General features: G+C 39.9%; 1 protein-coding gene across 4 annotated transcripts in view; it reads right to left on the bottom strand.

Moving 5' to 3' along the window:
• Positions 1-13,786, bottom strand: part of lama2 (laminin, alpha 2) — a 385,152-nt gene that overhangs the window by 220,421 nt on the left and 150,945 nt on the right. For all 4 annotated transcript variants that reach the window (XM_052095596.1, XM_052095599.1, XM_052095597.1 and 1 more), the window contains exon 12: positions 4,302-4,472. In XM_052095596.1, coding sequence (XP_051951556.1) covers positions 4,302-4,472 — 171 coding nt within the window. The remainder of the gene's footprint in view (positions 1-4,301; positions 4,473-13,786) is intronic.

Here is a 13,786-nt window from a genome sequence, read left to right as displayed (position 1 = left end):
AAAAATTCTGGAACTACTGGCAAACTATTAAAGTGATAATTCACCCAAAAATGTAAATTCTGTCATCGTTAATTAACCCTCATGTCATGTGACTTTCGTTCATGGAATTCGAAAAGTACATTTTTGGAGAATGTCCTGGCTGATCTTCTATGCAATGAAAGTGAATAGTATAAATAGTATATTATATTTTATAAGACTTTATTTTTTATTATTATTATTATTTGTAGCACAACAGCCTCATTCCCTGTTTACTTTCCTTGTATGGAAAAGAGCAACAAAACATTTACTTAACATAGTTCTTTGAGTTTGGCACCATTCTGAGTAAATTCTAGAGACTGTTGAGTGTGAAAATCCCAGAAATACTCAAACCAGACCCACCAACAATCATGCCACGCTCCAAATCACTGAGATCACTTTTTTTCCCCATTCTGATGGTTGATGTGAACATTAACTGAAGCTCCTGACCCGTATCTGCATGAGTTTATGCACTGCTGCCACACAATTGGCTTATTAGATAATCACATGGATGATTGTTGGTGTCAGACGGGCTGGTTTGGGATTTTCACGCACAACAGTCTCTAGAATTTACTCAGAATGGTGCCAAAAACAAAAAACATCCAGTGAGCAGCAGTTCTGTGGACGGAAATCAACAGAGAATGACCAGACTGGTTTGAACTGACAGAAAGTCTACAGTAACTCAGATAACCACACTGTACAATTGTGTTGAGAAGAATATCATCTCTGAATGATGGAGGACAATTTATAGAAAAAAATGTACTTAAATATTGATCTGTTTCATATCGCTTCTAAAGATATAGATTTAACCACTGGAGTCTTATGGATTATTTTTATGGTGCCTTATGTGATTTTTGGAGCTTCAAAATGTTGGCACACATTCACTTGCATTGTATGTACCAAAAGAACAGATATAATCTTAGAAAGTCAAACACATCAGGGATGGCATGTGGGTCAGTAAATGAAGAAAGATATTTAATTTTTCCACATTTAACTAAAGTTTTTACTCTTTTATGGTGCTTTTGTAATGTTTTAAGTCATTTGTCCAATATTCTTCTAAAAATCTTCATTTGTGTTCAGAAGAAGAAAGAAAGTCACACACATCTGGGATAGCATGAGAGTGAGTAAATGAAGAGATAACTTTAACTTTTTCCATGAGGGAATGAACTACAATTAAATGAAGCATTCCCAAAGACAATCCAATTAAAAACAATGTAAAACTATAAAAACTATTGATTTAAAGTTGTTATAAGTATAGAAACAATATATTTTAATTGTATTGCAACATACAAGATATAATTCAAATATATATGAAGTTTGAGGGACTCTCGTGCAATCATTCACAGTGCATCATGGGAGTGGACGGACGCTGCAGAGCTCTTTGAGCGTACTTTGTTTGGTGGATAGTTTACTATCATTGGTTGAGTAGATCTCATTCAGGAATTATTTTTTTTTTTAAATGAAGTTGAGATAACACAGACTGATGGATTCAATCGAAGCATATACCATCATTTCACAAGCTCATTGTAGGACTGCCTTTAAAGGTTTATCAGTTATCTGAAAAAAATTAATTGCCAATGGAGAAAATGAATGAGATTGTTTCACTCTTTTCAGAAATATCAGATTGCAAGATGGCACGATTGACCAATGAGAATAAAGCATTTCAGAGAGCTGTGTAATAAATATCTTTATCTTAGTATGAAGATCATTGCATTTATGAGATGACCTCACTAATATAGCTTCTTAGGTCTGTATACAGGTTTGGCTATACTTGTTCTTTTTAATGTCCTCACAAATACACTGATGAGCCAAAACATTAGGACCACTCACAGGTGAAATAACTTGGATCATCTCTTAATAAGGCCACATGTCAAGGTCTTGGTAAATTAGATGGTAAGCGAACAATCATGACTATAAAAATCTATCAGTGCTACAGATCGTTATTTTTGTACAAGGTCTCTTTACTTAGGGTTGCATGCACTAGCTGTGCTAGTCTGAATGCAATCCAATATCTGGACATCATAATTTCAGAGCGGCAGTGCCACCCATCCCTTCAAATACGGAATCGTCCCGTATTTAAAGATTAAATGATGCATCCCGTATCGAATCAAAACCGACGGCGTCAATGCGAAATTATTCAAGATCTTTAATTTAACCTTGATATAAGTTAAAAATTGTGCCTACGGTGGGTAAGGGACCGTCGGAAAAGTCCTCACATTGTGCTAAAATGAGCTAAAACTGTGGAGGGTGTGGTAAGGGACTGTTTGAAAACTTCAGCCAGTACTACCAAAGTTACAAATATTGGGCTATAGATATTAGGCCACTATATTATAAGCATATGAAACATAACTAAATTAATTAAGTACCTATTAATTTACCCCCCCTCCCCCCCCCACACACACTTCCCTTGGTGTGGGAGGGGGGGTCTCAGTGGGCAAAAGGCTGAGAAAACCTGTCGTAGTCAACGTGCTGATGCAGGAGAAATGGGCAGAAGTAAAGACCTGAGCAACTTTGACAAAGGCCAAATTGTTATGGCCAGACGACTGGGTCAGAGCATCTCTGGAACGGCAAGGCTTGTGAGTTAATTCCTGTCAGCAGCGCTGAGTACCTACCGACGGTGGTCCAAGGAAGGACAAACCACATCCAGCGACAGGATGTTGGGTGCCCAAGACTCATCGATGTACGAGGACAACGAACGCTATCCCGTCTGGTCCGAACTGACAGAAGGTCTACTGTGGCACAAGTCACAGAAAATGTTAATGATGGTTATGGGAGGAATGTGTGACAACACACAGTGCATCACACCCTGCTGCGTATGGGGCTGCGTATCTGCAGACCAATCAGAGTGACCCCTGTCCACCGTCGAAAGCACCTATAATGGACACAACTGGACCTCAGTGGAGGAAGTTCTTCTGGTCCGATCAGTCCCATTTTCTTCTACATCAGGTGGACGGCTGTGTACATGTGCACTGTTTACCTGGGGAAGTGATGGCACCAGGATGCACTGTGGGTAGACGACAAGCCGGTTGAGTGAGTGTGATGCTCTGGGTAATATTCTTCTGGGAAACCTTATGTCCGGCCATTCATGTGGACGTCATTTTGACACGTTCCTTAACATCATTTCAGACCAGGTACACCCCTTCATATCAATGGTATTCCCTGATGGCAGTGATCTCTTCCAGCAGGATATGTGCCCTGCTACACAAATTGTTCGGGAATGGTTTGAGGAACATTATGAACATTTCAATGTGTTGACCTAGCCTCCAAATGCCCCAGGTCTAAATCTGATTGACCATCTGTGGGATGAGGTGGACCAACAAGTCTGATCCATGTCGTCTCCACCTCGCAACTTAAAGGACTTGAAGGTTCTGCTGCTAATGTCTTGATGCCAGATACTACAGGACACCTTCAGGGGTCTTGTAGAGTCCATGCCTCAGCGGGTCAGTGCTGTTTTGGCGGCACGTGGAAAACCAACTGCATATTAGGCAGGTGGTCATAATGTCTTTGCTCATCAGTGTCCAGTGAAATATGTATAAAAAATACAAATCTGCCTTGTAAGAACATTTGAAGTGGTCTTCAATATTTAAATGGCTGAGAAATCTGCCAAATTATGTTTTGCTTTGAATTTAATAATGACAATAGGTTTGTGTGAGGGATAGGTTAAGTAAACAAAAATGAAATCAGGAGGTTAGAGGAAGTGGTGGAGGTTGAAGAAGTAAGAGGACTTTGTGATGTTCATTTGGAAAGTGTACACATGAACTGTGCTCAATAAGACTTAAGAAAGTTAAAAAATAATACAATTTGAGAGAGGTTTACAGCATGAGTCAAGACACACAATCGCACCATTTACTGATTATCACCACTTCCCTGAACACATTAAAACATCCAATTAAAATAACTTTACCATGCTTATAACCAATCAGATAACCATTATAACCACTGATAACCAGTTATTGTTTCCTACACCTAAACAGGTTTCTCTGCATTTTAAACTGAGATAGGAAGAACTATTTTTACATGGAAAAAATTACACACTTCACCTTTACAATAACCGCCCCCATTCCCTGCTGTCTCTCTCTATCTGTGTGTGTGTGTCTCTATATCTGTCCCTGCAGATACTGATGTTGAACAAGGGCAAATAAAAGGCTAAATGAACATGTAACATAGTGATGATAAATGATGTCTGTATTATGGACAGTGCTTGAGGAAACATTACACATTAGTGTTATGCACTGCCAGAGAGTTTCACACTAATAACAATACACACACACAAACATTTGACTCACTTTCTTGTGGAGGTAAGCAGACGGTGCACTCCAGTAGTAAGGTGTTTTCAGGTGAGGCTTAGCGTCTGATTCTCTTGCAGTGATTTGATGGGGTGTGTCTCTACTGGACATCGCCCACACAAGCCCCTCTCCCTCTGCACCTGTTAGATACCAGCCAGAAATATCGGTCACCTGCAAACAAACACACAAAATTTGTAGATTTCTGAGAAACCATCCCCTAAAGTTTTTCTTTGTATTAGGTGATTTCACAATAGCAGAACAGTTTAAGAAGACTAAAACATGCGCAATATTCCCATACCATGATAACATGGTAAACAATAACCATAAATTAGGGGTGTCAATCGATTCAAATGTTTTATCAAATTAATTACATAAAGAGAATTCAATAATTTAGAGAATTCAAAGACATTTTATAATCAACCTAGTCTCAGAGAATGAACGCTACTGTAACTATGTTTTTGCAAGCTGAGGTTTCCTGATGGAATTAACACTTAAGGCTGGTGGGTCTGTAATAAAAGCTTTAAAATGTCTGGTTTTCAAATGATGCCTTAGATTAAAAGTGTTAAACACTTCATTTCGCATAATTTGAAAACCAGACATTTTAAAGCTTTTATTACAGCCCCACCAGCATTTACACACTAATTCCAACATGATGAACTTTTGCAGTAGCTCACCTGAGTGTTGGACTTTGAACTATGAGGACAGAATCTCGAGTCCAGCTAAGCACATAAGCTTACAAATGAGCAGAAAGTATCAATGAAGTGACACAAAATGATGTAGTTGCTTTAGTGAATGTGCTTTTCATGTCGCATTTGCTTTTAAGACACTATCAGTTAGGTGTAGGTTTTGGTTTAGGGTAAGGATGTCTGTTTTGTTTACATCTCTTTTGCTTTTAGGATACTATCGGTTAGGTTTAGGTTAAAGTTTTAGTTTAGAGAGGTATGTTTTACTCATTAAAACCACCATCTAACATTCACCTTAACCTCAACTGATTATGACACCATTTCCCTCACTTTTGGCAGCAAAACCTGCAATGAAGCACGTCATTTCGTTTTGGAAAAATGATGCCACGGTCACATTATGTTTATGAGCCCATGCTTTACATGATTGTGGCATGAGTAAAGCATTGATTACAATACAATAAGTGGTTTTAGAAGTCAATGTATTGTTTGTTTTATCTTCATACCATTGAAAATAAGCCTACAGTCGATTTTGCATAACCATTTTGCAATTGAGTATCAATCTGTTGACTGCGTTCCAACTCATATTTGATGCCTTACCCTTACTAACATCACTCCGTCTCATAAACTCAAATGTACATCACTGTTTTACATTGCATCAGTGCCTACTACTGGCAGACCCCCTACAATGGGTTTAAATGGAATTAAAATGTGTGGAATTATTTGGCAATTTTGTCACCTGAGAACACAACATCTTTTATTAGATTGATGCAATCCCAGATTCAGAAAATGTTTAGTTGTAATTTCAGATTTCATATAAATATAGTTTAAATATAAATCTTTTCTGTTAAGAAAAAAATATGTTTTATTAGAGTTAATTGTTAGAAAGTATTATAGTTGACTCAACCAACTGTCAAAATCGAGGGGTTGAGGGTCTGTCCACAGAAAGGTTTTCCAGAAAGTCTTCCTGGTTCCATCAAACACTTAACAAAGTGGACAGACTTTAAAAATGGCATTTTATCCAGCTTCTGGGTTTTTTGTGTAGAAACAGATACTACAAAATGTGAATTATATTGCATCTACAAAAAAAACACATGTTAGACCAACAGTCTTCCCCCAAATGATGTCCCAACTGGCCATACAGGGTTGTCTGAATGAACCATTTCATGTTAAACAACTTGCAAGTTCCCAGAATGCATTGCAACTAGGGCTGTCAATCGATTACATTTTTTTTTTTTTTTTTTGCAAAATGGCCAAATAATGGCCAATTAATTGGCCTGACCGATAGTGGTCTACCACTATCTATAAGTTTTTATTAATGTATGCCTTCCATGTATGACATCACCTCATATGACAATACTGATGTATTTAGCAAAACCTTGATTAACTGTCTTAAAAACCGAGTGACTGGACTGTTTTTTACCAATTGGTAGTCCCTGTCACATAATATTGTACTGATATACTCTGAAAAATCTAGTCATCTAAAGTGTCTTTCGCTTCTTAAGCCGAACTTTTGGGATTCAACAGAATTTTGTTTTCCCAAGCTATGCTTTTATTACACAGTTAATTAGACTAACTAGCATATGTTAGCCAGAGAAGTACAAATCATTCACAAACTCCAACAACGTATAAAGGACTTGAAAAGATTCATTTTTTTGCAGGATTTCATAACTGTCAATGTTTTTTTTTTGTTTTGTTTTTTTATTATTTTTATCAGAACAAGGTACACTGAAAGTATACAGTGACATAAACACTATTGAAGGCCTCGATTACATTTTTTAATCAAAATAATTACATGGTGTCCTGATTAATTAATCGCGATTTATTACATTTAATGGCATATACAATTATTTGCTGAGAAAGCCCCCCATATAAAAATTATTAAATATATAATGATAAAATAATTATACTTAGTTATCTTAAAATATATATAGAACACATATTGAGATCCCTTAGTTCGAATTTGTGCTTCATCAAGTGTTTTTGAACACAAGAACGTAACTGTCTGTGTTGTGGATTGTTGTTTTGTTCACTGTATAAACTGCGCGCTGCAACACAATTTCACTTACTGCCCTCTGGAGTAAACAGGTGGTACTACAAGCTTGCATTTCTCAGGAATCTTCCTTATTACAGTCCGGGAGCATTGTGATTAATTGCGTAAATTTTTTTTATCGCGTTATTTTATAAAATTAATCGCACTGAATTAACATGTTAAATCGACAGCCCTAATTGCAACAATCATAAATTATGCGGTAAGTGTTATTGGCTTATTTTTTGTGGTTTGCTGACTTTATGCAGTTATTGTTGTTGTTTGGTGTCACAGTAAATCAACTGTAGTAGTGATGTTAGGAGCTCATCTTTTAACTTAATGAGGTTTCTTGATTGTTACTGTTAACAAGGTTTGTGTGTAAAGGTTTTAGGTTTATTGTGTTTCTATGTCAAATAATTGTATGTACTGCCTTGCCTTTCAGAGGCAAATACATAATTTAAATGATAATTATACCGTTAATTATATGGTTAAATCATACTTTTAATAAAAACAAATATTTTACTGTAAAATTGAATGTATTGTTTTGTTAAATATATTAAACTTTAAACATGTATAATGCATTTTTTTCCTTTAAAATTACAGAATTTTTTTATTTATTTTTTACTGTTAACGAACACTCATTTGTGAATAAATATTCATTGTATTATCTATTAAAGAGTTCATTGCGCTCTCCATGAAACTTTAGAAGCAATATATTTTATTATAAGTCAATAGCTATTTAATAATAATTGGAGAATCGATACTTGGTATCAGTGTGTTTTTATTCAAAATTATTAATACTGAAGTACTTTATTGTATTGATTTCTCCTGGGACCTGTATAGAATACACTATGCATGTATGTTTTTGTGGTAAATTAAGTCTACAATAAATAATATTATTTAAGAAATTGACTGAAATTGAATTGTCAAGCATTGACAGCAATGTGCCGCAGTATAACATGCGTTACTTCAACTAAAACTATTTTAAACTATATTTTTCTCATTTTTGTGTAATTATCATTCATGCAATCTTCATGAACTCAGTAAAAGAGAGACTGTTTCACAAATATTTGTACAGTTAAAACATTTGTTTGTCATGCTCTAGGAGAATTAAACAGCAATAAAGCTTTAAAGACATGCTGACCAGACACTACCTAAAATAAACACATTCCCTAATACATACATTTTGATATTAAGTTCATGTCTATGTTATTTGTGAACTACTTTTATACAAAGAATGACTCCATAAACACCTCAAGATCCCTCAAGAAGACATTTTCTAGGTCAGACAAATATTTAAACATCCTGTTACACACACACAGAGAGAGAGCGATAGAGAGAGAGAGAGGATCTCTTCTGATTTATTTCCTGTTTACATGTTGATAAGTCTTCCTAGACTTAAATTAATATTTCTGACGTGTGTATGTGTGTGTGTGTGTATGTGTTTGTGTGTATGTGTGTGTGTGTTTGTGTGTGTATGTATGTGTGTGTATGTGTGTGTATGTATGTATGTGTATGTATGTATGTGTGTGTGTGTGTGTGTGTGTATGTGTGAGCGTGTATTTATCACTTTGTGGGGACCAAATGTACCCATAAGGATAGTAAAACCCGAAATATTTGACCTTGTGGGGACATTTTGTCGGTCCCCATGAGGAAAACAGCTTATAAATCATACTAAATGATGTTTTTTGAAAATGTAAAAATGCAGAAAGTTTTCAGTGAGGGTTAGGTTTAGGGGTTGGGTTAGGTTTAGGGGTTGGGTTAGGTTTAGGGAATAGAATATAAAGTTTGTACAGTATAAAAACCATTATGTCTATGGAAAGTCCCCATAAAACATGGAAACACAATGTTTAATGTGTGTGTTTACGTGTGTATGTGTGTGTATGTGTGTGTGTGTTTCTGTGTGTGTGTTTGCGTGTGTAAGTGTATTTGTGAGGTATTTGTAACATTACTCTGGGAATGTGTATGTGAGGCAGTGCACAAGGGTGTAGATATCATATTTTATATCACAGTAACAAAAATACCTAATATTTGCATTTCCCTCAGAAAGTATCAGTGCTGGCATGGCAGAATAGTGTAACAATGTTAGGAAAGTTTACTGTACCGTAGGTTTTAGGCTTTGGTTCTGTGTACATGAAATGCTTCATCATAACACTCAGCGCATGGCTAATATCGTTTTCAGGTGTTTTTCCATTCGCCACCATTGTTTCATACTGCTGATGGTCACAAATATGGCGGCTGTGAAACAGGTCAATAAATAAGTTGGGCTGCCGAGACCTGCATGTGCAAGACACACTGCATTGCCAGGAGAAAGCACTGCAGCTCACGTGACTGTTTTTGTGATGGCTCGCGAACACGCAGCAAAAGCTCGACCAGGCTTGAATCACACGTGTTTTAGATGAGGAAGCATATTTATGTCAAATTCAAAATTCTGTTACAGATGCTTAGAAGATGAAACATAAGTTTTAATGTTTTAAATGAGGTTATAGCTGAAGTTTTAAAATACTTCATCATATTACCATCACTTTATCATGTTCTGTCAGAGCAAGCTATAATTTTGTTTTTGAAAGGTGTTCATGACAACTTCAGCTAGTGAGCTCATGTGAACATTTTAAGTCTAGATGCATTGTATCCCATATTTACAATCAAGCTACTGTAATTTCCGGACTATAAGCCGCAACTTTTTTCCCACGCTTTGAACCTCGCGGCTTATACAATGACGCGGCTAATATATGGATTTTTCCCGCTTTCAAATTTTATAAAAAAAAAACATTTTAAAAAACATTCTGTGACGTGCTCAGTTCTTTGGCGGCGTGGAGCTTTCGTAATGAATTTGCCGAACGGGTTAAGGTCAAAACAACTTTTTTGTTTACTGTTTAGATTAAATCATAATCATTCTTATTACGGTAGTAGCCTAATTTTGTCACCCTCATCATGGCAAAGACATGGAGAAACGCATATGATGCTGCTTTCAAGTTGAAGGCGATTGATCTGGCTGTTGAAAAAGGAAATAGAGCTGCTGCATGGGAGCTTGGTCTTAATGAGTCTTTGATAAGACGTTGGAAACAGCAGCGTGAGGAATTGACTCAGCGCAAAAAGACAACTAAATCCGAGGCTATTCAACTCCGACACCGAAGGAGATGACTTCAGTGGTTTCAGTGCACAGGGCGAGGAAGTTAGTGACCAGTGACTTTCTTGGTAGGCTACTGTTTACGGCAAATGTTTTATTACAAGCCGTGTGTGGCAGCGGGGGCGTGGTCAAGCGCCCGTCCGGGAGAGAAAAGCTGTAAGGGCGCTTACACCTGCGCTAAATTATGTCTAACACCGGTGTCTAATTTCAAGTGCCCTGCTTCACGTGTCCTTCTTGGGAAAACTGTCACATGGGCACCAGTGTGACAGTTTTCAGCAGGGCACTTGACATTCCAGATAAGGCTTTTAATGGCCACAGCAATTTTTACAATCAATTTTATAAAGTTTCTCAATTCTTCTATGCGCCAACACTAGACTGACGTGTGTCACACTCTCAGCTCTGTGGCTGCTGCCTTTTTATGCCGCTCTCCCCATGCTTACTGAAATTAGACACCGGTGTTAGACATAATTTAGCTCAGGTGTAAGCGCCCTTACCGCTTTTCTCTCCCGGACGGGCGCTTGACCACGCCCCCGCTGCCACACCGTGTTTCGTTAAAGCCTATTTATTTTTGTTACAAGCCATGTTTCGTTAAAGCCTGAGTAAAGTTAATTTGTTTCAATGTACCGGTAGGCACCTGCGGCTTATAGACAGGTGCGGCTTATTTATGTTTAAAATAATATTTTATTTAAAAATCAGTGGGTGCGGCTTATATTCAGGTGCGCTCAATAGTCCGGAAATTACGGTACACAAGAAAATTGAGAAATGCTTCTCCCAATCTCTTTCCAAAATAGAATGATATCTTAGTTTTACCAATAATACATCTGATTTGTGATCAGATTTTCAAAAGCTATGGCCAGATGTTACAGCAGTAGAGAGTCAGCTGTAGGAACTCCCACTACTGGCATGCAATGCAGGAACTAGCAATGTGACAAAGGTGCTAGCATTGTGAACGGGACTTAAGGCTAAAATGATCTAAAATAATGTTTAAATAAAGTCTGTAATTTAAGTAGTTTGGGACCAATTGGATGCTCACTTTTTACTTCCAACTCTATGGGGAGTGCTATATCACAAAACAAGTTTCCGCTTAAAACGTTAAAGTCTCCATATACATAAATCAGGCATATGAGGTATAATTTGTAAGCTTAGAATCTGAACGTTTCAGAGATAACCATCACGTATGCATTTATGTTATAAAAAATAACAAAATAAGGCCTTAAAACATTTGCGTTGAAAATTAGCGCCCCCTAGAGGTAACTAGGTATAAATATTTATATAAAAATAAAAAGTCCTTCACAAAGCACCTAAATGGACATGTCATATATCAAATGAAAGCTCTCATTCTCAGGAAATTTTAATTTTGATACCCTTATACCACAGTTTGAAACATTTTCAAAAGAATCACAATATAAAATCAGATTTCTGTCTCTTTGATGCTCTGATAACTGCTTTTGTCAGCCGCAAATAGTTACAAACTTCATATCTTCATAGCTTGCTTGGCTGAATAACCTAATGTTATATCTTGGGTTATAGCACATGTTTACAAAGTTAGGACAACAACAACAAAAAAGTAGATTTAAAAAAAAAAAACTTAGTGTTTATCATGAGATTATTGTCACGAACCCCGTTCCTCTGCCCCATCTCCGCTTCCTCACACACGCACACTATCTCCCTTCTCACACACGCGCACTCCCTTGTGCTTGCTCGTTCCGCCCCCTTCGAGTCCGGACGCTCGCATTGCTCGCTCGAGCCCTCACGCCCACTATGCTTCCCCGGGCTCTCTTGTTCGTAAAATATCTCCTCCCTCTGGCGCACTCGCCTCAATCAGCCTGAACATTATGACCACTTACACTCACGCGCTTCCTATCTTCACACATTGTTTACACCTGCACTCGTCTCGTCACCTGTCATTGTCTACACCTGCACTCGCCCCTATAAATACACTATCCCTCCGTTTGAATCCCGTTGGTTATTGTATTTAGATTCCCGTGTTTTGACCCTCGCTAGTCGCGTCTAGTTGTGACTTCCCCACTCTTGATTACCCTCGTAGCTTGCCAACTCCCTATTCCTCTCGTTTCCCTGTCTTTCGCTCCCGCTAATCCCGTCTTGTCTTGTCCATAGTTGTTAACTGTTTTCCCCACTTCGACCCCCGCTATCGTTCACCTCCCTCACTAGATCTGCCCCCTTGTTCATCTCTTTGATTCCCCGGCTCTTGACCCTACGCTTCCCATGACTACTCTTCATTGGATTTGCCCCTTGTATGTACTTTTGCCTGCCTGCAAATAAACGCAGTTTTTGACTTACATTGTGACTGTCTCAACTTGTGTGCGTTACAAAATAACCAACCTCACCGCTGACAGTCACAATGCCCCGCGCTAAGGAGTCGCGCAGCTCACTAGAGCGGAAGTGCACGTCACATTCGGCGCGCGGAGCTACAGTGTGGAGAGATGACCACGCGCTCACGGCCCAGGGGCAGCAGGTATGCGCTATTTCTGATTTTTTTTACCCGGTTTCACCTGTGTCTGCCCCTGAGCCCGTTTATGCATGTCTGAGCGCCGTGAACTCTCCACCCCCGGAGAGGTTTTATGGCTCTTCCAACGCAGACCAAGGGGTTTCTATGCAAGGCAGCGACATTATGGACCCAGCGGCCCAACTCGTGGGTTTGCGTCGGGGAGCCAAACCGTGGAGGCTTATATTATGGATTTTTGTGTCCTGGCGTACCAGGTGAAATTTAATGAGGTGGCTCTGAAGACCATTTTTCAATGTGGTCTGAATGAGCCAACCTCATCATTAATGCCTGGTGGTCGCTGTCCCCTTAACCTGGCTCAGTTTATTGACCTCGCCCTACTGTACTCTGGTTCCTCGTTCACTGTGGGGAGGCAGACACTGAACCAGCTCCACACCAAGACCCCGTCTCGGCCTGACACGGCCCCGTCTCGAAGCCTGACACGGCCCCCGTCTCGAAGCCTGACACGGCCCCAGTCCCTAAGCCTGACACGGCCCCAGTCCCTAAGCCTGACACGGCCCCAGTCCCTAAGCCTGACACGGCCCCAGTCCCTAAGCCTGACACGGCCCCAGTCACGAGGCCTGTCACGGCCCCAGCCTCGAAGCCTGGCACGGCCAGCGAGTCAACGCCCATGCCCGCCACGGCCAACGAGCCAGCGCCCATGCCCGCCACGGCCAACGAGCCAGCGCCCATGCCCGCCACGGCCAACGAGCCAGCGCCCATGCCCGCCACGGCCAACGAGCCAGCGCCCATGTCTGCCACGGTCAGCGAGCCAGGGCCTGTAGCCTCGACCGTCCTCATGGCCACGTCCCCTGTTGGCCGAAGACGTAAGAGAAGGAAGAGGGCCCCTTCTCCCCAGTCTCGTCTGGTGCTCAAGACCTCTGCTCTGCCCTCAGAGTCTCCCACGGCTCTGCAGACCTCTGCTCCGCCCTCAGAGTCTCCCACGGCTCTGCAGACCTCTGCTCCGCCCTCAGAGTCTCCCACGGCTCTGCAGACCTCTGCTCCGCCCTCAGAGTCTCCCACGGCTCTGCAGACCTCTGCTCCGCCCTCAGAGTCTCCCACGGCTCTGCAGACCTCTACTCCACCCTCAGAGTCTCCCACGGCTCTGCCGGGTTCTGCTCGCCCCTCTGAGCCCTCCCGGGC

This window comes from Xyrauchen texanus, chromosome 28, assembly GCF_025860055.1.
Source record: "Xyrauchen texanus isolate HMW12.3.18 chromosome 28, RBS_HiC_50CHRs, whole genome shotgun sequence".
NCBI lineage: Eukaryota > Metazoa > Chordata > Actinopteri > Cypriniformes > Catostomidae > Xyrauchen > Xyrauchen texanus.
The sequence above is the reverse complement of the archived record's forward strand: the minus strand, read 5'-3'. Positions and strand labels throughout refer to the sequence as shown.